Source organism: Acinonyx jubatus, chromosome A2, assembly GCF_027475565.1.
Source record: "Acinonyx jubatus isolate Ajub_Pintada_27869175 chromosome A2, VMU_Ajub_asm_v1.0, whole genome shotgun sequence".
Classification (NCBI taxonomy): Eukaryota; Metazoa; Chordata; class Mammalia; order Carnivora; family Felidae; genus Acinonyx; species Acinonyx jubatus.
The window spans coordinates 5,217,753-5,239,533 of NC_069383.1; the positions used below are offsets into that span (position 1 = coordinate 5,217,753).

At 41.4% G+C, this 21,781-nt stretch overlaps 1 protein-coding gene across 11 annotated transcripts in view; it reads left to right on the forward strand.

The window, feature by feature from the left end:
• KMT2C (lysine methyltransferase 2C) overlaps window positions 1–21,781 on the forward strand; it is a 283,712-nt gene that overhangs the window by 219,079 nt on the left and 42,852 nt on the right. For 9 of the 11 annotated variants that reach the window (XM_053217833.1, XM_053217834.1, XM_053217831.1 and 6 more), the window contains 12 exons: window positions 671–801; window positions 5,082–5,262; window positions 8,527–8,631; window positions 8,960–9,007; window positions 10,012–10,149; window positions 10,332–10,364; window positions 10,464–10,613; window positions 15,932–16,064; window positions 16,303–16,517; window positions 17,542–17,615; window positions 18,731–18,913; window positions 19,543–21,402. In XM_053217833.1, the coding sequence (XP_053073808.1) occupies window positions 671–801; window positions 5,082–5,262; window positions 8,527–8,631; window positions 8,960–9,007; window positions 10,012–10,149; window positions 10,332–10,364; window positions 10,464–10,613; window positions 15,932–16,064; window positions 16,303–16,517; window positions 17,542–17,615; window positions 18,731–18,913; window positions 19,543–21,402 (3,251 nt within the window). The remainder of the gene's footprint in view (window positions 1–670; window positions 802–5,081; window positions 5,263–8,526; window positions 8,632–8,959; window positions 9,008–10,011; window positions 10,150–10,331; window positions 10,365–10,463; window positions 10,614–15,931; window positions 16,065–16,302; window positions 16,518–17,541; window positions 17,616–18,730; window positions 18,914–19,542; window positions 21,403–21,781) is intronic. The other 2 variants (XM_053217838.1, XM_053217832.1) reach the window with 2 other exon arrangements.

Here is a 21,781-nt window from a genome sequence, read left to right on the forward strand (position 1 = left end):
TTTTGTTTTATTTCCTTTTCTCTGATTGATTTTAAGATTGAGCATTCATAGCATATTTACAAGCGTTTTTTGTAGGTGGTGATATGTTAGTATAATATGTACTACAGAAACCTAATTTGCAATAAATCCTTGAACTTGGAATTGCTGGATTGAAGAATACACTTTCCGAAAGACTTCTGTTGGATATGCCCAGTAAACTCTTCGGAAAGATTGTTCCTGCCTTTAGTTGCCTTTAGAAGTATAGGAGTAGCCATTTCCCCATACTCATAAGCACTGAGTACTTTTATTATTTTAATTTTTAACAAAATGTTGATGTTAAAGGAAACGGTTTGCTGCTTTGCGAGTAAGGAAATACTCATTAAGAGACAAAAGTAAACATATACTGATACTAAATAGACATGCAATGAATTTTTTATGATGCTTAAAAGTTACTAATAAACTTGCTTTGACATCTTTTTTGTGAAAAAGTGTGTCTGTCAAGTCATGTTGTATGCCTTAAACTGACATAGTATTGTACATCAATTATATCTCAATAAAACTGGAGAGAAAAAAGAAAAAGCTTGTTTGTTTATATGGATCTGTGTATGTTGGTAAGCTGTAAAGTTACTTTGGGTGGATTTGTCTGACAATATTGAACATCACATATTTATAAATGTGACTATTGTTTCAGGCTGGAGTGAGCACTTACCAGATACACTAGTTGATGAATCTGTTTCTGTTACTGAAAACACTGAAAAAATAAAGAAGAGATACCGAAAAAGGAAAAATAAGCTTGAAGAAACGTTCCCTGCCTATTTACAAGTAATATTTTGCTTTACATTATATTGTATAGTTTATTAACAAAAGAAATGTAATGTATTAAGTTTTGAAAAATAGCTTTATTTTTGTTAATGTTTTACTCGTTTTGTTTTTAATTACATATTTTAAATGCCAGGTTTACCTTTCAGAAGCCCATAAAAATTAACATTTACTTTTTTGTGTTTTGGTACTTTTCAAAAAGTTCTTTTTTATCCCAGTTTTTCACTTCTAAATGTTTCATAAGACATACAAGGACATTTTGAACTGGGAAAAGCTCATTCTTCCAAAGCAGTCGCACTTGTGTGCTCCCCAAACCCACGTCCTATGGACAGCTCCAGGTTAGAGTAATTATAGTCACTGAATAAAGTTGGGTTTTTAGCAGCCAGAGTTACAGCTTTTAATAATTGGTTACCACTTTCAGAGGCCAGTGATCCGAAGTTTTAAGTAGAATTGTTTTTGTCTTCTAAAACATACATCAGAAAAACATCCGTCAGGGTGAAGACATTCTTTGATAGGTGTAGGCTCCATGAAAATAGAAATCTTTCTGGTTTATCCTGTAAGCGTTAAGTCACAGAGGAGCTCCAGGCCATGTGCTGTACTGGAAAGGGCCCTGTATTAGAGATACAGGACTGAGATTCAGGTTCCCGAGCAGGGGAGTCCTCCTTCCTGGGCCTCTCTGTCTTCAGATGTGAGAGTAGAATTGGAACAGACTGTTCTTGAGTGTCTGTCCTAATGTCAGTGTCGGTGAGTGTTCCTCTGATCTGTTCCTCCCACACAGTAATGGCCTACATGTTGCTCATTATTGAGCCTTTATAATGAGCCATTATAATGGCCTCATTATTGCTTGCATTTATTTTTTTACCTTAATTTTCCAGTTGGCTCTTAATGGTTTAACTGCTTTAAAAGTTACATTTCTTCTCAGCTAATATCCAGCTTCTTCAGTTTTCTTTTTTAATGATGAGAAGTATAGGGGCGCCTGGGTGGCTCAGTCGGTTAAGCGGCCGACTTCGGCCCAGGTCATGATCTCGCGGTCCGGGAGTCCGAGCCCCACGTCGGGCTCTGTGCTGACGGCTCAGAGCCTGGAGCCTGTTTCAGATTCAGTGTCTCCCTCTCTCTGACCCTCCCCCATTCATGCTCTGTCTCTCTCTGTCTCAAAAATAAATAAACGTTAAAAAAAAAATTAATGATGAGAAGTATAAAAATCATCTACTCATTTGAATAGTTTTTTTGTTTAATAAACTTTTTGTTTAATAAACTTGTAAGCATAATATGTAGTATGTGGTAATATACATGAGTGTAAGTTTTTATTAGACAACTGATCCATAAGGTCAGTGTCCATTTGAGAGAGAGAGAGAGAGAGAGCGTGTGCGTGCGCGAGCACTCGTGGGCACGAGGCAAGGGGGAACAGAAGATCTCCTCAACAGGCTCTGCCCTGACAGCAGAGAGCCCATTGCTGGGCTCGAACTCACAAACTGTGAGATCATGACCTGAGCCAAAATCAGACACACAACCAACTGAGCCGCCCAGGGGCCCCGAGGGCAGTGTCCGTTTTAGAGCTGAGCCTTTAAGGTTGGAGTCCTGGGCTTGAGTATGGCCCTCCTGCCAGTTAGCGATGTGATCTCATTCCCATCGACACCTGTGTGCCAAGAAATGTTGAGAGATTAAGAATTATGTGTGTAAATACTTGTGCCGTACGTGTCGTCAGTCTTTAAGAGTATGTTTTGTTTTTCCCATATTCCCTTCAAATACCTAGCTGTGTAACTTCTTTTTAACCATATAATAGTGATTGTATTGGTCAGAAAATACTCCCACCTTTATTGTTTAGATTCTCTTTAACTGCATCCTTTTTGTTGTCTTTTAATAATCCTTTTGTTGTCCCTTTTAATAATCCTTTCTTGAGAATATTGAGTAGAATACCTGCTTCTCCTCCCCCCGCCTCCTTTCCTTGATCCTTCTGTAGAGTGTGATCTTCTTTGGCTGTTTATGAACATATGAAAACTGACCATTTCATACATTGAAAAAGAGCCTTTAAAAGTAGTGGATCTGATTTCCTGATTAACTGCTGTAATCTTGATCTCCTGAACTGGACTGTTTCCTCCAGTGTGCATCAGTAGTACCTAATGGGTTTGTTTTTTCTTGAGGTGGGGGCCGGGGGGCGGGGTGGGGAGCGATATGGAGGAAGCCATTGTAGTGATACTGTTTCTTGAGGTAGAGCTGTAATTTCCCCCATTGACTGGGGGAGTACATAGTGATGAAAGCCACAGGGATTCAGCCATTTTTCCAGTTTTTCTTTATTAATCATAACAGTGTCTAGATAAACGATAAATAATTGTATAATCTGTCAAATAGATTTGTGTGGTCTCCTAAGACCTAGTGCTCCTGTCTACCTTAGGAGCCCCTGTAGTAGATCTAAAATCTCTGGTTGGTTCTTGGAGTCACATTGTCAAATTAGAAACCACGTGAAGCCATTCCTTTATATAAAATTAATATAAAACCATCAAATTAATAGGAATATTACAGTTTTTGATAATTAGCACTGAAATCTTCATGAGTTATTAAAAAAATTGTTGCTAATCATGATGTCAGATTGAATACTGAAGGCATGAAATAAATGGTTTCTAAATTTTAAGATGCTCTACTCTTCAACATTTTTCCTAATGATAAAAGTATCGCTGGTATAAGAAACAAACCATCCTCTACCCAGTGGTCAGCTTTGCTGATTTTCAAACTTCTTTTTTTTTTCCTTTAAAATTTTTTAATGTTTATTTATTTTTGAGAGAGAGAGAGAGCCAAGGAGGAAGGGGAGGGCGGGGGGGGGAGACACAGAATCCGAAGCAGGTTCCAGGCTCTGATCTGTCAGCACAGAGCCCAATGCGGGGCTCAAACTCACAAACCATGAGATCATGACCTAAGCCGAAGTCGGCCGCTTAACCGACTGAGCCACCCAGGCGCCCCTCAAATGTCTTTTTCATACTGAAACAGCTTGTTCATTTAAAAAATGTGAAAATTTCAAATACATCATCACCTTGATCAGGTTTCACAAATAGCTCCTTCCCCATCCCCTTTCAGAAGTTAGCATTGTTAACAGTTTGTTATTTATCCTTTCAGAACCTCTTAATTTATTATTAAATTATGAGTGAAAGTAATCTTAGTTGTATTTTATGTTTTGCTGGACATATCATTCAACCTGTTTTCTTTTAATTCTGTATTTCAGAGCTTTTCTTTGATAGCATAGCTCTATGTCCTTTTAAAATGTTGATGTGTTTTATAGTTTGGGTGTCTGTAATTTATTTAGTCCTATGCCTTTTGACAGACCAATTGAAGCTGTTTCCTCCTGTGGTACTATAAAAAAATGCTGCAGCGAGCCTTTTCCTGTATATGTATCTTTTGCAAGAGTGTGTTAAATGTTGATTTTCTTCAAAATTGGCCTCTACAAAGGATCCCTTTTCCAGACAGACCACCTTACAGAAAATAGACTAAAGCGGAATTGTTGGGTTGAAGTGAAGTGGAGGGGGGCGGGGGGGGGGGGGCGGCGGAGTTCCAAGGGCTTCCTTTTGTCCTCTTTATTGATCCTTGAGAAGTTTTGGAGAGGTCCTTGCATTGTAAGGAACACAGCTTGAAACACTAGTCTCTAGATTAGTGGAAGTACATTGAAACGGAGAAATGTTAATATGAGTAAGTGAATGAAAAGCCAAAAGCCTTTAACAGCAGTACATTTTGTGCACATACTATGTTTCAAATGAGTATAAAAACCCTCTTTCAGATTTATAGCATGTTAAGTCTTTAATGTGGTTATGTGAGTCAATATGAGGTTACTAAATCTACCTGAAGTATGTAAATATTAAAGCTATAGATCAAACCGTTGTGCTATTCTCTGCAAGTAATCTGTAAGTATTAATAATATTTATGAAGCTTTAGTTTTTCTTATAATATGAATGAAGGTGCCAATGGTATTATAAATTTATCAATTTTTAAATTTAATTGTAGCCGAATCTCCTGGAATTATTGGATTATTGTATCTCAGTACAATTGTGTGGTTTTATATGCATAATTTTGTCTCTAGTAAAACTATAAAAATTTGTTTAAAAATAAGGGGAAATCTATATAAAAGAATTGACAGGTTATTTCTAAATTGTTTATATATTTCTATGTTCAGTTTCTGTGTTCTTGAATACCAAGTTTTTGTGTTAGTTCTGCCTTCTTGTCAAAACAGCAGAATTACCTGTTAACCCTCTTAGAACTTTACAACTAAGTCATTTTCGTATGTGCTTATCTTTACCTAGGAAGCTTTCTTTGGAAAAGATCTTCTAGATACAAGTAGACAAAACAGGCTAAGTTTAGATAATCTACCAGAAGATACGGCTCAACTTTCATATAAAACAAACATGAGCACAAATTTCTTGGATCCTTCCTTAGATCCACTGCTTAGTTCATCATCAACTCCAGCAAAACCTGGAACCCATGGTATGTGGAATAATTTGCAGATGTGTTCTTCACCATATGGAATTCATATTCCTTGTAATTAAACCTGTGAAATGCTTTACTTTGGCCTCATATGCATTTTAAAAATCAGCCTCATTGAAGTATAATTTGCATTCAGTAAATGCAACTATTTTAAGTGGACAGGTCTAGAAGATTTGGTAAAGAAATTTATCTGTGTAACTACCACCAAAATCAAGAGTTGCAAAGGAAAATATTCAGTTTATAACATGCTGCGGATAATGTACAGAGGTGTGTGATTTTGTCATAGTTGAGGAGTAATAAATGTAACAGTCTTTGACTTAAACGAGGTAGATTTTTGTTAATTTCATAGCCGTAAGAAATTCAAAAGAGGAAAACAAAAGAATGCTGTAGTCAGGAACTGACTGACAGACTGTGTTAATACGGTGGAGTATGTTGTGTTACATCACAGTTTCTTACTACACAGTACTTACTACACTTACTACTGTTTGGGTCAGAGAAGTCCTTGTTGGAGGGTGGCGCTGTGGTGCCCCGTGGGACACTTAGCACCTCTGTCCTTATGATGTCGTGATGATCAGAAATGTTGCCAAATGTGCCCTGTATTGACAACCCCTACCCTAGGTAGAGTGACTATGGGGACTATTGAGAAGCAGAAAAAGGTATGAGAAATAACATTTATAAAGTACTGTTAATGTCAACAAAGATCTAGAAGCTTAAGTAGTTCAGCATGTAGGAGTTGTGATCATAGAACTTTCCCCCACTTCCAGATTTTTATCTCACTATCAGTTATAAATTAATGTTTTTCTGACAAGCTTCCTTTTTGCCATTAGAGTTTTTACTCAGTAAATTTTATAACTCAATTTTGGAAGTAATCTTAAGGTGACCTTTTACTGAGAGATGACTTTTGATATATTAAGTAGTTACAGTTCCATTAACCTGGCATTACCCTAGTTGACATGCAGTCTTTTAACTTCTTGAAATGATTAGAAGCAATCTTACCAACTCCCTTGTACGCATACAGGATGTCCAATCTTCCTTATTGTGAGCAACAGTGAAGTTAAAGGAGTGACCTGAAGGCCATGCTTTTTATTTGTTTAATCTTGGCAGATCATTTTAATTCTGTTGTTTTCAGTACCTAGCTGCTCTTATCCATGTCTATGTATTGTTAAAATACATAATGAAAGACCTGTAGACCCTTCAAAGGGTACCTTACTATGAAAATCCATTTAGATAGAAGTTACTTGCACTTGAGTTTTTATGAGGAAGAGGACTGATGCTGGGCAGAAGGCATATTGTAGCGGGAGAAAACATGGATAAGTTCACGAAGCCGCTGAGAATGGTTGGGTGACGAAGCCAAAGTGTGGAGGGCTGGAGTAGAACCCAGTCTGGAACCCAGACGACACGGACATTCTCTGCAGTTGGACGACTCTTGACGGTCTAATGGGCAACTTAACTAGTCATAGTGGCTTGTTGTTGTTGGGTTTCGTTCATTGTAGTCCATTCCATCAGTTCTAATGATGTGTTAGTAGGATAGAAAATCCCTTTTGTCAAGTGGGGTGAACTTTGAAAACGTGGTTTAAAAAAATGTTCCTTGTAATTTATGTAGAATTCCGTTGGTTTAACACACACACACACACACACGATCCCTAGATGAATTATCCACTTGACTTTTCCTTCAGATGTCTAGAGAATACACTATTGAGGTAAGCTGATTTCTCTAAACCCTTAACAAATATTTGGGCATTTCATTTACACAAGTTTTCATTTTGAAAGATTATAATCTTCTGTATGTATGAATTCTATTTGACAAGTGTTTGTTCAGTGGGACAAGACTATTTGTGTCTTACAGGGATATTTGCTCTAGAATCTTACCGTTTTTTATGGGCCCTCCCCCCTTTTTAAAGTAAAAACATAGCTGACCTGGATTAAAACATTCAGATGTACCTTAACTTAAATGACTGATGTAATTATTAAAGCTAATCGATTGTCTTACTGATGAGTCCAGAGGCCTTTGGAGAACTCCTCCACTCTTCATTGTCTCACACCACACACCTGATACCATCCACAAACTTGTCTCTGCCTTCAAAATGTATCCCAAAGTCAGCCATGTCCTGTCTCCCCTCTCCCTGCGGCTCTGGTGCCGCATCACCACTTCTCACCTAGACTTCCCATGCTGCTGGCGCTCCCCCCGCCCCCAGGCAGCCGGCACTTTCCCTGTAAGAGTCAGTCCTGTGCCCTGCGAGCCATCAGCCTTCGGCCAACTTCCCGTTCTTTATATTGTGGACTAAAGCTCAGTCTTCACCATGACTTATAAACCATACATAATCTCACTTTGCTGCCTTTTTCATTTCCTATCACTCCTTGTCTCCATTACTACAGTCAACCACACTGGCCACACTTGGCAAAACCCTTCCTGCTCCAGTCTTTCCATCTGCTTTTCCCTCTGCCTGGAGTATTCGCTCTGTCTTCCTGCGTATCACTCCCTTATTCCGTTTATATTTACCCTTGGTCATGTCCTTTAAAAGGTCTTCCCTGACTACTTTATCTAATAGTTTGTCACCTCCACATCTTATTCTTATCCTTTTTCCTTCTTGTTCTCTTCATAGCATTTATACTGATACCATTTATTTATTAACTCCTTCTGTGAAAGTCAAGTAGGCATGCACTTTGTTTTGGTTATTCTGAATTCCCGGTGGCTGGAACAATGCCTTTTAACATAGTCCATCGACATAATTCTGTGGGTACTGACATTTTTTGGATAAAAAAGTGAACGATTAATCAGTATTAAGATCAGAGTTGGAAGCAGGCACCGAACTATATCGTACCTACTATACTTCACAAGAAACTTCTAAGTAATGGGTTTGACTTTCATATTTTATTTATCTTCTGTGTTTTATTTTCTGATGTCACTTTTAGAGATGCTACTTTCTTAATGCATTTTTTTGCTTTGTTATAGCATTCTGTTTCACTTTTATTGCATTTATTTATTTTATTGATCTTTATTTTAAGTTTTATTTTATTGTTGATATACATTAGTCACAAAACAAAAAAGTCTTAATTTTTAATGTTTTGTTATTCAAAACATTGGCATGTGCTGTCTTTGAAAAATTCCTTATTTTAGAAGTAATAATCTTAGCTTTTTATGATTCTAGCACTTAGCTTCTGTGTAGTTTAGATATTTAGTGAGTGGTTGAATGAGTGAGGGTGTTTTAGAATGTAATGTCTAGGACAATATTGAGACTTTAAAAATATACTTGCTATGCTTAGGTACGACTGATGACCCCTTAGCTGATATTTCTGAAGTCTTAAACACAGATGATGACATTCTTGGAATAATTTCAGATGACCTTGCAAAATCAGTTGATCATTCAGGTATATATGTCTATATTTGTCTAGTGTCTGTTTTATGATACGATGAGAGGTATATGTGTGTGTGGAACAAGTTTAGTCTTTTCTCTGAAACTGAAAAAACGTTTGTTTTGGCTTTGTCAAAGAACTCATCATTTTATTTGATCTACCTCAGCTTTTCTGCTTTAGGAGAGGAAATAGCAAGTTAATTTCTGTTGTCTTTCTAATTGCATCAAACTTAAGGCTTGTTGCCCTACAGTCTTGCTGTATCTTGTTTCTTCTTTTGTTTGCATTGCCCCTCACTTCCCGGTCCCGTGGTAATCATCCATTTTATTTGGTTTGGGTCTTGTAGGTCTTGATTTATGCACTTTCCAGGTTGAGAGCTCACCTTTTCCATTTGGTAAGAAACTGAGTAATGGATGACGGCTGACTAGAAGTAGTCTTCTTTTTTATAGTGATTTCAGCTGAAACAGCCTGTAGGTGCATGCGTGTTGCTAGAGTGCTAATTTGTCACTAACCCATCCTTGCTTTCCCTCTGTGCGTGCAGCTGAAGCATGGTGCAGCTGTGCTGTGCTGTGGATGACTTTACCAGCAGCTCCTCTTTTGTTTTGTTTTGTTTTGTTTTGTTAATGGATGATTTTATTCTTGTTAATATGCGATTTATAATATTACCCACATGTTAGAGAGTTAATTCCTAATGTAGGATCAAAGAAGAGCAGACTACATTTTAGTTTTTAATGGCAGCAGTATTGAGAGAGCGTGATAAAGTAGATGATAGACCACTTTTAAATGTGACTTTTGCCTAAAAACCAATTTATACCAAACAAAGCCCGTTATTTTAGGAACATAAGCAATGTCTTGTTTTGTGACTACAGAATATTTCCAAAACATGGTCTGTAGTTGAAATTACTCACAAAAGGATAAAGTTTACTACCCATTGAGAATTTTAGAGCATTTCATTACGTGAGATTCTATCCCTCCTGTGTCCTACACTACATATGATAGTTGAGCTATACATCTGAAACCACTATTTTCCAAGTTAAAGCAGTTGGCTGTATATTGAATACTGTATATTCAATCTTCTTGTAGATTCCAAAGTAATAATGTGGTGCTTATTTTTTGTGGACGTTCAGACTCAGGAGTGTTGTTCTGTTCCTCAGGAGATGTGTTTTCTTCGATGAAAATATAACTTTAAATGGCACCTAAGTTTACAAATACATCGTGCCTGATTTTTCCTGATGTGACTATTCAGATTGATACAAGAATCCTGATTAGTTTAGAATTGCAAACTTTTCATTGCTCCGTTTTAATCATATTGTCATGTATTAATGCCAGTAAACAGTGTCATGCATTTTACGTGACTCTTCAGGATTCGCTTTTAATCTACTTACTCTGCCCCTCCAGCCGGCATAGATATTGGTCCTGTCGCTGATGATGCATCGTCTTTGCCTCAGCCAAGTGTCAATCCCAGTTCACGACCGCTAAGTGAAGAGCAGCTAGACGGAATCCTCAGTCCTGAGCTAGACAAAATGGTCACAGATGGTAAAATATTTGCCCTACATCTAGGCTTTCTAAAAGACATGAGTAAATATGATTTTCAAAGATTTCTGCATGCTTCTTTATAATTTAACTTCTGTTCTGATCATTTCTGTGTCAAATGCTATTTTGTATCCGTATGTTGAAATGGTAGTTGTTAATGTTTCTATTTCTTTATTTTATCCTAGGAGCAATTCTTGGAAAGTTATATAAAATTCCAGGTATTTCTGTTCTGTATTTCGAGTTTCTGACAATGGCATTCCAGGTGCTTTGGCTCGGTAGTCTCTTCATCTCATTACCGCTACGATTCTGTCTCACAGAGCTTGGAGGGAAGGATGTTGAAGACTTGTTCACCGCTGTGCTTAGTCCTGCGACCGCCCAGCCGACCCCGCTAGCACAGCCTCCCCCACCGCCTGCACCTCAGCTGCTGCCCATACACAGCCAGGGTATGTCACCTCTAGAAAAGTTCCGTAAGTACGGTTCTGCAGCGTGTGTGCGTTTCTAAAGCAGATCGGCCTCGACCCTTAGAAACAATGGCTAGGAACCAGTAGGAGAAAACCCTCCTCTGTGGTGATGGGAAAATAATCTGAATGGATCTCAGCCACACCCCTACCTCCCTGAACTTCTCTGGCAATCTGTGACCCACTTTGAGAGCAGAATTCTTTTTCTCACCCTAGGGGCCGTGGGGGAGGAGTACCTGCCTGCTTCCCTTCCCCAGCTGGGCTCCTGTTTGCCTAGCCCTTCCTGCACACACGTTTGGAGAATGACCCTCCACCTGGCTGCCTTGTGCTCACTGACCCGGTCCCGCTTTCGCTGTCATTTCCTCAGCGGTTAGCAAATCTCCACCTCCTCGCCCAGCCCCATGCTTTTCACTGCAGTGTGTGGCACAAACGTAGATATTTGTTTGGGTAATTACGGTTTTGCCTTTAGATTGTGAACTGTCTGAAGGCTAGGGCCATATCTGTCCTCATCTCTGTGGAGGTCGCCACAGAACATGTGTTCAGCACATCCGTTCAGAGTAAATCCTTGACCTTTCAGTCTACTGTCAACTTCACATTTTTTTTTTTTTTAAGTTTATTTATTTATTTTGAGAGAGTTAAGGAGGGGCAGACAGGGAAGGAGAAGGAGAATCCCAAGCAGGCTTTGCACTGTGAACAAAGAGCCTGACCTGGGGCTCAGTCTCCTGAACTGTGAGATCATGACTTGAGCCGAAGTCGAGAGTCAGACACTTAACCGACTGAGCCACCCACGTGCCCCCAAATTTCTCATTTTGTACAAATCTGCCTACTTTGATCTGTTTTCTTCGACCTGCTTGTAACTAGTTGCCACATAAGACTTAAGGGTTGAATTTCTCCATGTTTCTGGAGAGCTGAAATTGGATAGCCTAGATTTAAAATTTGTAGAGTGAGGGGAAGAGATGGTGTGGCAGGTGTGGGAGTCTTCCCGTGGGGGGTAGTTTGGAGTCCTGTGTTGGCATGTGTCTGTGGTGATTTGAGCATAGGGTCAATTCTCTAGATCTTGTTTTCACTGCTTCATGATGATATACTGAATTGAGTAATTTAATGATACTTTTATAAACTGTTACACTGTTTTTGTATAAGTGCTGAAACGTGCAAATAATGTAATATTATTTTTACCGCCAATTTTGTGCATACATGCAAAATGCCATAATGCACATAATTAAAATATTTTAGTTACTGCTAGTTTAGCCTCTAAACATAAGTTTACCTTGATTTTTGCTAGACTAAACATGTGATTTACATTTGGATAAAACAGACTCATCACAAGCGCTTCTTGTCTTAATTGTTCCCATGTGCTTTCTTAATGATTGGAAATGCAACACTTCAATATTTCTCTTCTCAACTTATTAAAAAAAAAAAATCTCCATGTTTTCTGAAATGCAAAGTCTATATTTTAGAAATCAAATCAGTTAAAGATGCATTTTTAAAGAAAAGATCTTACTGTCATTATTTAAATGCTTTTAACAGTATAGGCTCATTTTTGAAAGGTTTTGAGGGGATGCCTTTGTTTGTTTTGTTGGTTGCTTATGTGTAATACAAAGATTAATGGTCCCCCCTCCCCCCGCCCCGTCCAGAGTTTTTAATCCCAGTATATGGACTTTGAGGTATATAGTTGAGTTATATCATAGTAGACCAGAATTCAGGTAGAGCTTTAAGAGTCGTTAAGATTTTGGCAGTCATGTCTCAAAGAATAATAATTGTAACTTAAAGCATGATCAGGTAACATACAGAGTGACACATAGATGTTCAGTAATGGCAACTTGAACATTTTCCAGAGCGGAGGAGAAGCGGAAAGTGGGTAGCATTTAAGGAGCAAAAGCAGAAAATGCATGTTGGGTCTAGATTGTATGCAGGCGGCTGTGAGACAGGCTGTGCCATTTGCCGTTTCTTCTCCAGGTTGCTCAGAGGTCTCACACCAGTGACATGACCTGATGGGTTACAGGTTTTGGCAAGGTAGCTCTGACGTCAGTATTGGAAATGAATTTGACACGAGGGTTGTCCTGATGAGTTTATTGTGGTTGGAACTAAGTGAAAACTTGGGTTCCAGGGAAATAATATCTGCGATGCTAATTGAAAAGAAGAAAGGGACATGAGTGATAGTGATGTTAGAATAAGTCGGAGTCTGCTACTGAATGGATGTGAGGCACGAGGAAACGTGGAACGCAAACCGAATTAGACTGTATGGGAGCCAGGTTTGCCTACAGGTAATCAGGCTATAAACTAGAAGCCCAGAACAGCGAAGACCGGCTGTGCGTGTGTGTGTGTGGCAGAGGGTGGCAGTGGAGGCGTGACAAATTTAGTTTTAGAGCATTGTTAGTTAGAAATGGGACACACACGTTGTTCTGACTTCTAGGCGGACTGACTCGCAGCTGTTCGAGGCTATAGGTGAAAATCGAGGAATTGCACGTGGAGTGACACTAGCTGAAGTTGTGGGAAGGCTGAGGTTTCTGAAGAGGATGTACTGCCGTAGCACACAGAATCTCGAAGAACTCTTCAAGTAAACGTGACCAGTCACATGCTTAACTCACCTGGCTTGTGGTACACGTGCAGTTACGTGTTCCTTTTCCTTTTCCTTTTCAAGGATTAGGTGAAAGTGAAGAAATAAAACAGTGACGTAGACTGAGTGAGAAGCATAGAATCTTGGAAATGAGGATTGTTAGAGACAAGTTACAATGTCAGGTAGGATGAGTGCCTGAAAGACGTCCCATTGGACACTAAGATTGTTGGTAATCCTCAGTGGGGTGACTTCGATGGGAGGGTAAGAAAGGGTGCCAGAGTGTAACGTGTGGACAGTAATCCGGAAGGTCAGAAAATGGAGAAGGGAGATTTCGAGAAGATTGAGATCGACTAACTTGAAATCACTTTCACTGAAGGTTAAGTGAAGTGGCTTTTCAATTGTTACCATGATTCATTCCTTGAAAGAGGTTACGTTTATAAACTGGGATGATCAGGTTGCGGGGCGGGGTATGGTAGATTTGAGAGAAAAAGAGACACTTCTTAATTAAAATAACAATAATGAGAAATGCTTTGCATTTATGTGTCCTCGAACAAGTCATTTAACTTCTAGGTCTTTGCTTCCCTGGTGCTACCTGTAATAACCCTAGGCTCCTAGGGTTATTATGAGGATCAAAGAGTTAATATGTGTAAAGCTTTCAGAACAGTGCTTGGCATATAACGAAGGGCTTGATAAGCTATTATTATTATGAAAAGTTTCAATATGGCCATGTTGTGCTTAAGATAGTGATGACAGACATGGATCACATTCTCATTACCAATAAAGAAACTTTTGTTTATGCTAATTACATGAAAGACGTTTTGACATTTTTCTTTTTCAAATATTTATTCAGTTTTGAGAGAGGGAGAGAGAGAGAGATGGAGCGTGAGCAGGTGAGGGGCAGAGAGGGGGAGACACAGAATCCGAAGCAGGCTCCAGGCTCCGAGCTGTCAGCACAGAGCCTGACGCGGGGCTCGAACTCACGGACCGCGAGATCGTGACCTGGCTGAAGTCGGACGCTTAACCCACTGAGCCACCCCAGGCGCCCCAGGATGGTTGACATTTTTCAGTGAAATCTCCTATCCCTTAATGGAACCTACTTTTCAGTGAAGTTGAAAATAGAGGTGGCATTCTCCTTTGAATAAAAGCAGAAACGTTGTTCCTTAATCTTATCCTTGGCATGAATGTAGATATACTGGGACACTTGTTGCTGTGGAGTTCTGATCCAGTGGGCCCAGCTCTGCCATGTAGGAGAACAAGCCCTAACTGGGAACTCAGATAGCTCTTAGGAAGTCCTGGAGACAAAATCCTGAAAACCTGCAGGTGACCAGCCTCAGTATCCTCACACATAGGACCTGGAACTCTGTAGAGTAGAGTGTTGTTCTAGTCAGAGGGTCTGGTAGGTGAAAGGACATCGTGCAGTGTGAAACATGTGGGTGAGACACTGTTCTTGGTTATTCCTTTTTCTTTTTTTTTTTTTTCCCAACGTTTATTTATTTTTGGGACAGAGACAGAGCATGAACGGGGGAGGGTCAGAGAGAGAGGGAGACACAGAATCGGAAACAGGCTCCAGGCTCCGAGCCATCAGCCCAGAGCCTGACGCGGGGCTCGAACTCACGGACCGCGAGATCGTGACCTGGCTGAAGTCGGACGCCTAACCGACTGCGCCACCCAGGCGCCCCTCCTTTTTCTAATGGTATGGCAAAGTGATTGTTAGGAGTACTCTACCATTATACCAGCCGGGCCAAGTATTAGCCAACTCTGTCACTGTATTTTCATTTGTATGATTGATGGGTGATGGGTGAAGTGGATCTCGTAGTGTTCTGGCTGTTGCAACAGAGGCCTTGTGTTTATTATTTCAGAGTATGTCTCTAATTTGGGAGGAGGTTTTTGAAGGTACAGAAAACTGCTCGGATAAGGACAGTTGGCTAATTCCTAAATTGTTCGGAACAGTAGATCATAGTCAAGGTTGGAGTTACATGCTTTAGGAGAGGAAGGGTCTTATGGTTTGCCTACTGGCTGTTTGGAAAGAAGACAGGTATTTGAAGCTTGTGCGTAAGGTGGGATGAGAGTTAAAAATGTGTTTGGGGGCTGAAAGGCAAGCCAGTAATGAAAATTAGGTCCCAAACAGAATGTACGTATTTTTAGCAATAATCATCTGTTTGATAATGGTAGATGAAATATTGCTTGTTCCAAATAATTTTAGAACAAGTACCAATTTAATCATAGATGGTTTTTTGTATCAACAGGAGCAAGAGTAAAATGTGAGGAAGCATTTGCTTGTAAATTTTGAGTGAAGAAGAGAAAGGCTATTTATATTTAATAAGATGTAGGAGCATTTGCTGGGAGAGTCCTTTTTGTGGAGCTAATACGTACTGAATAGTGAAGTGCATACAGGCGCTGTGCTGAGAACCCCACGTACGTTGTGTCTGTGACAGTAGGGGACACCTTCACGTTACAGGAATCGTGATTGAGTCCCTTCCGACAGGAAGCAAAATTAAGCTTCTAACGGGTAGCACAGTTAAGCTCTCAGACTCCAAAACACATGCCATTTTCAGTATACCATGATGAAGTAAACAGAAGTACAGGGACCATATTGCAAGATATAACCGAAAGTCATTCTTTACGCAATATTTTAGTTTAATATTGAAACAAATCCTACTTTTAAATAGTGCTAGAAGTTTTTCTTTAGACATGTTATTTATAAATAAGCTGCTCTTTAAAATTATTTATGAGTAATATGCAAACTGAAGTGGTGTTTTCTTCTTTGAAGATGTGTTTTCGCGGATGCCACTCATGAATGGCCTTATTGGACCCAATCCTCACCTCCCACATAATTCTTTGCCTCCTGGAAGTGGATTGGGAACTTTCTCTACTGTAGCACAATCCCCTTACACTGATACCAGGTATTGGAAGCCTTCATTTTCCATGGAAACTTAAATAACATTAATTTTTGTTGTATAAATGCTAGTCTGTTTTAAGTTCTTGTGCACTAGGCGTACGTTCGTATATCAGGAACTTTGCTGCAGATGATCTAACATTGTAGCTCTTTTGTAACAAGAGGGTTTAATGAACTTGTGCTTGCCCACAGTCTTTAGAAGGTAATTTTATATTTACAAAGTAAAGTTATTTATTATCTGCCAGGGATAAAAATCCAGCATTTCATCCGATGGCAAGTGATCCTAACAGCTCTTGGACGTCATCCACTCCCACGGTGGAGGGAGAGAACGATACAATGTCAAATGCCCAGAGAAGCACGCTGAAATGGGAGAAGGAGGAGGCTCTGGGTGAAATGGCAACAGTAGCACCTGTACTCTACACAAACATCAATTTCCCCAGCCTGAAGGAGGAATTCCCTGGTAATTCACACCTAGTGTGGCTCTCTGTGTTACCCACCGCCCTGAGTAGGTCATGCTGCCCTGCCTGCCGGTGGTTTCCATCGGTGACTGTGGTAGGAAGCCCATGGATCAACACCAGTTTTCATCTTGTACGACTGTGTACAGTGAGAAGATTCCATAGATGTCTAGAAACATCTTGATAGAAATAAACGCTACCTTATCCAACAACGACAAAAATCAGTGGCTCAGTGCAGGGTTGTCTGTTAAAGGAATATACCTACTCTTTTTCAAGTACTACTGGTCACACTTTGATTTGCTGTTGATAGATGAGCATATCTGGTTCTGTTGAGTTGCTTTGTGTCAATGAAAAATTATCCTTAGATCAGAGCTAGGGTTTTTTTAAGTAATTCTCTTCAATGCTTTAATAGTTTTACTGTGTGATTCTAGAACCTCATGAAATACTATGTTAAGGCTGTTGACCTGTCACTTGATTTCCATTTTCTTTGGGTTTTGAAGCTTTTTAAAAACATCGTTTCTACTTTTACCACTGTTGATTTCACCCATCTTTCATTTTGTTTACTGTCCCAACACTGTAAGTTTCATAGCTATGGCTTGGAATGATTGGTTTTGCATGTCTTTGTTGTGCACGAACGCTGGTGAGGTGCTTATGTATAATTACGATTACCTCCTTTTGGTCCGATTGAGAGACTTCTCTGGAGGACTGATGTTTTACGAAACTTTTAGCTTTGGTTCTTGAAGCATCTTACATGGTTGAGAGAAGTTATTATGTTTGGCTTAACATTTTCTCAGCTGGTTAGCCCCTTCAATTTAAAAACTCCCCCAGTCTACAAGTGAGATTCTTAATAAGGCCATACTACATTCAGCAAATCCTCATTTGGCCTACTGCATGCCTGGAACTTTGTGCTGTACAAAGAGTTACTCACTCATGAACACACAGCCAGAATAAGTTGAACTGTCCACACCACGTGGCGATGCGTCCTGACCGCAGCTCCATAAACGTGTGGACCGTGCTTTTCTGTTGCAGACTGGACAACGAGAGTGAAGCAGATTGCCAAGCTGTGGAGAAAAGCGAGCTCGCAGGAAAGAGCGCCTTACGTGGTATTTACCAAACCTCCCATGTGTCCTGTTGTTAAACACAATACCCAAACCTTACTTTTGTTGTCGTAGGTTAATAAAGATTTTCTGTTGCAGAAAACACATATTAATACTTGCACAACTAATACACAGCTTTGTTTTTATAGTGATTTCCTATTATGTCTTGAGATAGGATGTGGAGTTTTCTCATAAGCTAGTAGAACCAGGATATTGAAGATTGAAATCGGTTATTTTAGGAGCATGTTTAATTCATTTCACTTTAAAATTCTTTTATCTCTTTGAAAGAGTACTGCTGTTTGAGGCTGCATCACTGTGCCTCAGTCTCTTCCACAATAATCTCTCTTTGTGTTAGGTTTAGTCAAGACTGTATCTTGAAAGAGACCTATCTAGACACCTTTAAGGAGCTTTTGAAACATCAACTTTGCAAGGGATTGTTAGGATATTTTATAAGGTCCACAGTTCAGGTGGTGAATTGTTTTCTCCCAAAGAGCCAAATTAAGATTGTCAGCTGGATCCAAATCCTTGCTTCCCTTGTAAAGCATATTAAGTGGACATTATCCTTTTAAAAAATATATCCCGTTACCTTCCAACTTGATCTTCAGGGTACCTGTTGTCAGTGATAACGATTGGGTAAAGCAGAAATGTTTTCTGATGTGTTGACAATGCTTTGTGTTTTAGCTTGATTATACTAAGGTGGTAGTGTAGTTTTAGCGTTCCTCGGTCGTGTTCTCCAATGCTAAGCTCCACATTCTAGAGTTTAGATTTGGAGGATTGACTTGATATTTTCCTTTTCTCTAAATTAAGAGGGATGCCGATGTTTCCGTTTTTGAAGGGTCTGTGAAGATAAGAGTTGAAAATGGCAGATTACCTCTGGGTTCTCCGGCCTGGCTCAGACAGAGAGGTGTCCTCTGTGGAGGCGACATGGGTTAAAAACGGGAGAGGGTGGGGTAGCGTCCGGATGCTTTCTGGGCACAAGAGTCCAGAAGCTCTGAAGGATCCTATTTCAATTCCCTTCAACCGTTTAACCCAACTTTTTCTTAGAAAGTTCATCGTAAGTTTTACTTCTCGAAACATGTTAACGTCTGCTGGGAGATAACTTTCTTCTCCTTTTCTCAAAGCAAAAAGCCAGAGATAACAGGGCTGCTTTACGCATTAATAAAGTACAGATGTCAAATGATCCCCTGAAGAGGCAGCAGCAGCAAGACAGCATCGATCCTGGCTCTCGCATTGATTCGGACCTTTTTAAAGATCCGTTAAAGCAAAGAGAATCGGAACATGAACAGGAATGGAAATTTAGACAGGTATATGGTTTTTTAAAATAATTTGCTTTTAGATTGTATTTTTGTTTTTCGAGAGGACAGGAAGTAATTCATGTCATTATTTCAGAAGATAGTTCTTACCAGAGTTTGAAAACGTGGTTAAAAGTTGACTTACCTTTGGGGCGTCTGGGTGGCTCGGTCGGTTAAACATCCGACTCTGGATTTCGGCTCAGGTCACAACCTCACGGTTCGCGGGCTCGAGCCCCGTGCCGGGCTCTGCCCTGTGATCGTGCAGAGCCTGCTTGGGATTCTCTGTCTCCCTGTCTCTCTGCCCCTCTCTTGATTTCTTCTCTTTCTCTGTCTCTTTCTCAAAAGTAAATAAATAGACATTGCGAAAATACCCACCTTTCTCAGCAAACTGTATTTCAGGCGACTGGGGAAGCTCATTAAAATGTTGCAAATAGCATATTGCCCGGGGCATAGCCACGGTGCTCTGTGGTGGAGTTTATAATCACCTCTGCTCTTCCGGAGTTTATAATCTTATAATCTGATACGGGCGCAGTCTGGCAACTGGTGACCTCCGACACACTAATTTCCCGTGGCTTTTTTCCTCCCGCGACAGTCACGTTCTTCCTTAACCACGCGAGTGCCTCTTCTTTCCTGTCTCACAGCAAATGCGCCAGAAGAGTAAGCAGCAAGCCAAAATCGAAGCCACGCAGAAGCTCGAACAGGTGAAGAACGAGCAGCAGCAGCAGCAGCAGTTTGGCGCGCAGCCCCCCGTGGCCCCGTCCGGCTCGGACACGCCGAGCAGCGGCATACAGAGCCCCCTGACCCCCCAGCCTGGCAACGGGAACGCGTCTCCTGCGCAGGCGTTCCATAAGGACCTGTTTCCGAAGCAGCTCCCCAGCGCCCCCTCGTCCGCGTCGTCAGACGACGTGTTCGTGAAACCGCAGGCTCCTCCCCCGGCTGCAGCCCCGGCCCGAGGCCCCGTCCAGGAGAGTCTGTCACAGCCTCAGACCTGTCAGCCCCCTTCACCACAGGTGTTTTCAGCTGGGTCCGCTCACTCCCGGCCACCCTCCCCAGTGGATCCTTATGCAAAAATGGTTGGGACTCCGAGACCACCTCCTGGGGGCCACGGGTTTTCCAGAAGAAATTCCACTGCCCTGGTGGAAAACTGTGCTCCTCTGCCCCCAGTCCCCAGGCCTGCTCCGGTGAGTGAGGCCACGGCAAATAGGCCGTCCCCAGTCAGAGACTTCTGTGCTTCCTCCACGGCAAATGGTGACCCCTATGCAAAGCCTCCAGACACGCCCAGACCTACGATGACCGACCAGTTTCCCAAGCCCTCCGGCCTCCCCCGGTCTCCGGTGGTTGCCGAGCAGACTGCAAAAGGCCCTCTGGCAGCTGGCACCAGCGATCACTTCAGCAAACCGTCTCCCAGGGCAGATGTGTTTCAGAGACAGCGGATTCCTGACCCGTACGCACGGCCCTTGTTGACACCCGCACCTCCCGACAGTGGCCCTGGGCCCTTCAAGGCTCCGCTGCAGCCCCCTCCACCTTCCCAGGATCCCTATGGGCCGGTGTCGCAGGCACCAAGGCGACTGTCTGTGGACCCTTACGAGAGGCCTGCGTTTGCACCGAGACCTGGAGATAACTTTTCTCACAGCCAGTCAGGAGGCCCATACAGCCAGCCTCCCCTGACCCCACATCCGGCAACAAATGAGTCTTTGGCCCATCCCTCAAGGGCTTTTTCCCAGCCTGGAACCATGTCAAGGCCGACATCTCAGGACCCGTATTCCCAGCCCCCAGGGACTCCACGCCCTGTTGTAGATGCTTACCCCCAACCCTCGGGAACATCTCGCTCCAACCCAGACCCCTACTCTCAACCTCCTGGAACTCCCCGGCCCACCACGATTGACCCCTACAGTCAGCAGCCACCAACCCCAAGGCCGCCTACACAAGCAGACTTGTTTGTGCCGCCGGCCGCGAACCAGAGGCATTCGGACCCCTATGCGCATCCCCCTGGAACACCAAGACCTTACTCTCAGCCACCAGCAGCACCAAGGCCAAGGATTTCAGAGGGTTTTCCTAGGTCCTCAATGACAAGACCGGTCCTCATGCCAAATCAGGATCCTTTCCTGCAAGCAGCACAAAATCGAGGAGCAGCTTTATCTGGTCCATTGATAAGGCCGCCTGATACATGTTCCCCAAGTCCTAGGCCACCTGGACCTAGTCTTTCAGAAACTTTCAGCCGAGTTTCCCCGTCTGCTACTCGGGATGCGTATGATCAGCCTCCAATGACTCCAAGAACTCAGTCTGACTCTTTTGGAGCAAGTCAAGTTGCCCATGATGTTGGTCAGTCAAGGCCTGGATCAGAGGGGAGCTTCAGTGCGCCTTCAAACTCTCCAATGAGTTCTCAAAGCCAACAATTTTCCAGCGTCTCCCACCTTCCTGGACCTGTACCAACTTCCGGGGTCACTGAGACGCAGAGTACCGTAAACATGTCACAAGCAGATACAGAGAAACTGAGACAGGTAAAAACACGTTGTATCTTCGTAGATGTTTTAAATGTGTCATTGCGGAAAGCTAGGCATTTCATTGAGCTGAGTAATTTCTACACAGATGTTAAAGTTTATCTTCTTATTCTGTGGAATTTGTTCTGCAAAGAAGAAAAATGAAATTGGTAATATTATAATACAATTGAATTTGATTTATTCTGCATCTGATTTTTGGTTGTCATGAATTTGTTCAAAAATTGGAATTTTTGATCTTCATGACTCTTAACTGTGAAAGCTTTCGATTTTGGGATACTTGTGTGGCAAGGAAAAAAAAGTATCCACATTATCGCTTTGTTTTTATAACCTGTTGGGTAGTTAAGTATGACTAGAGTTTTATCCAGTACTTTGAGCGTTG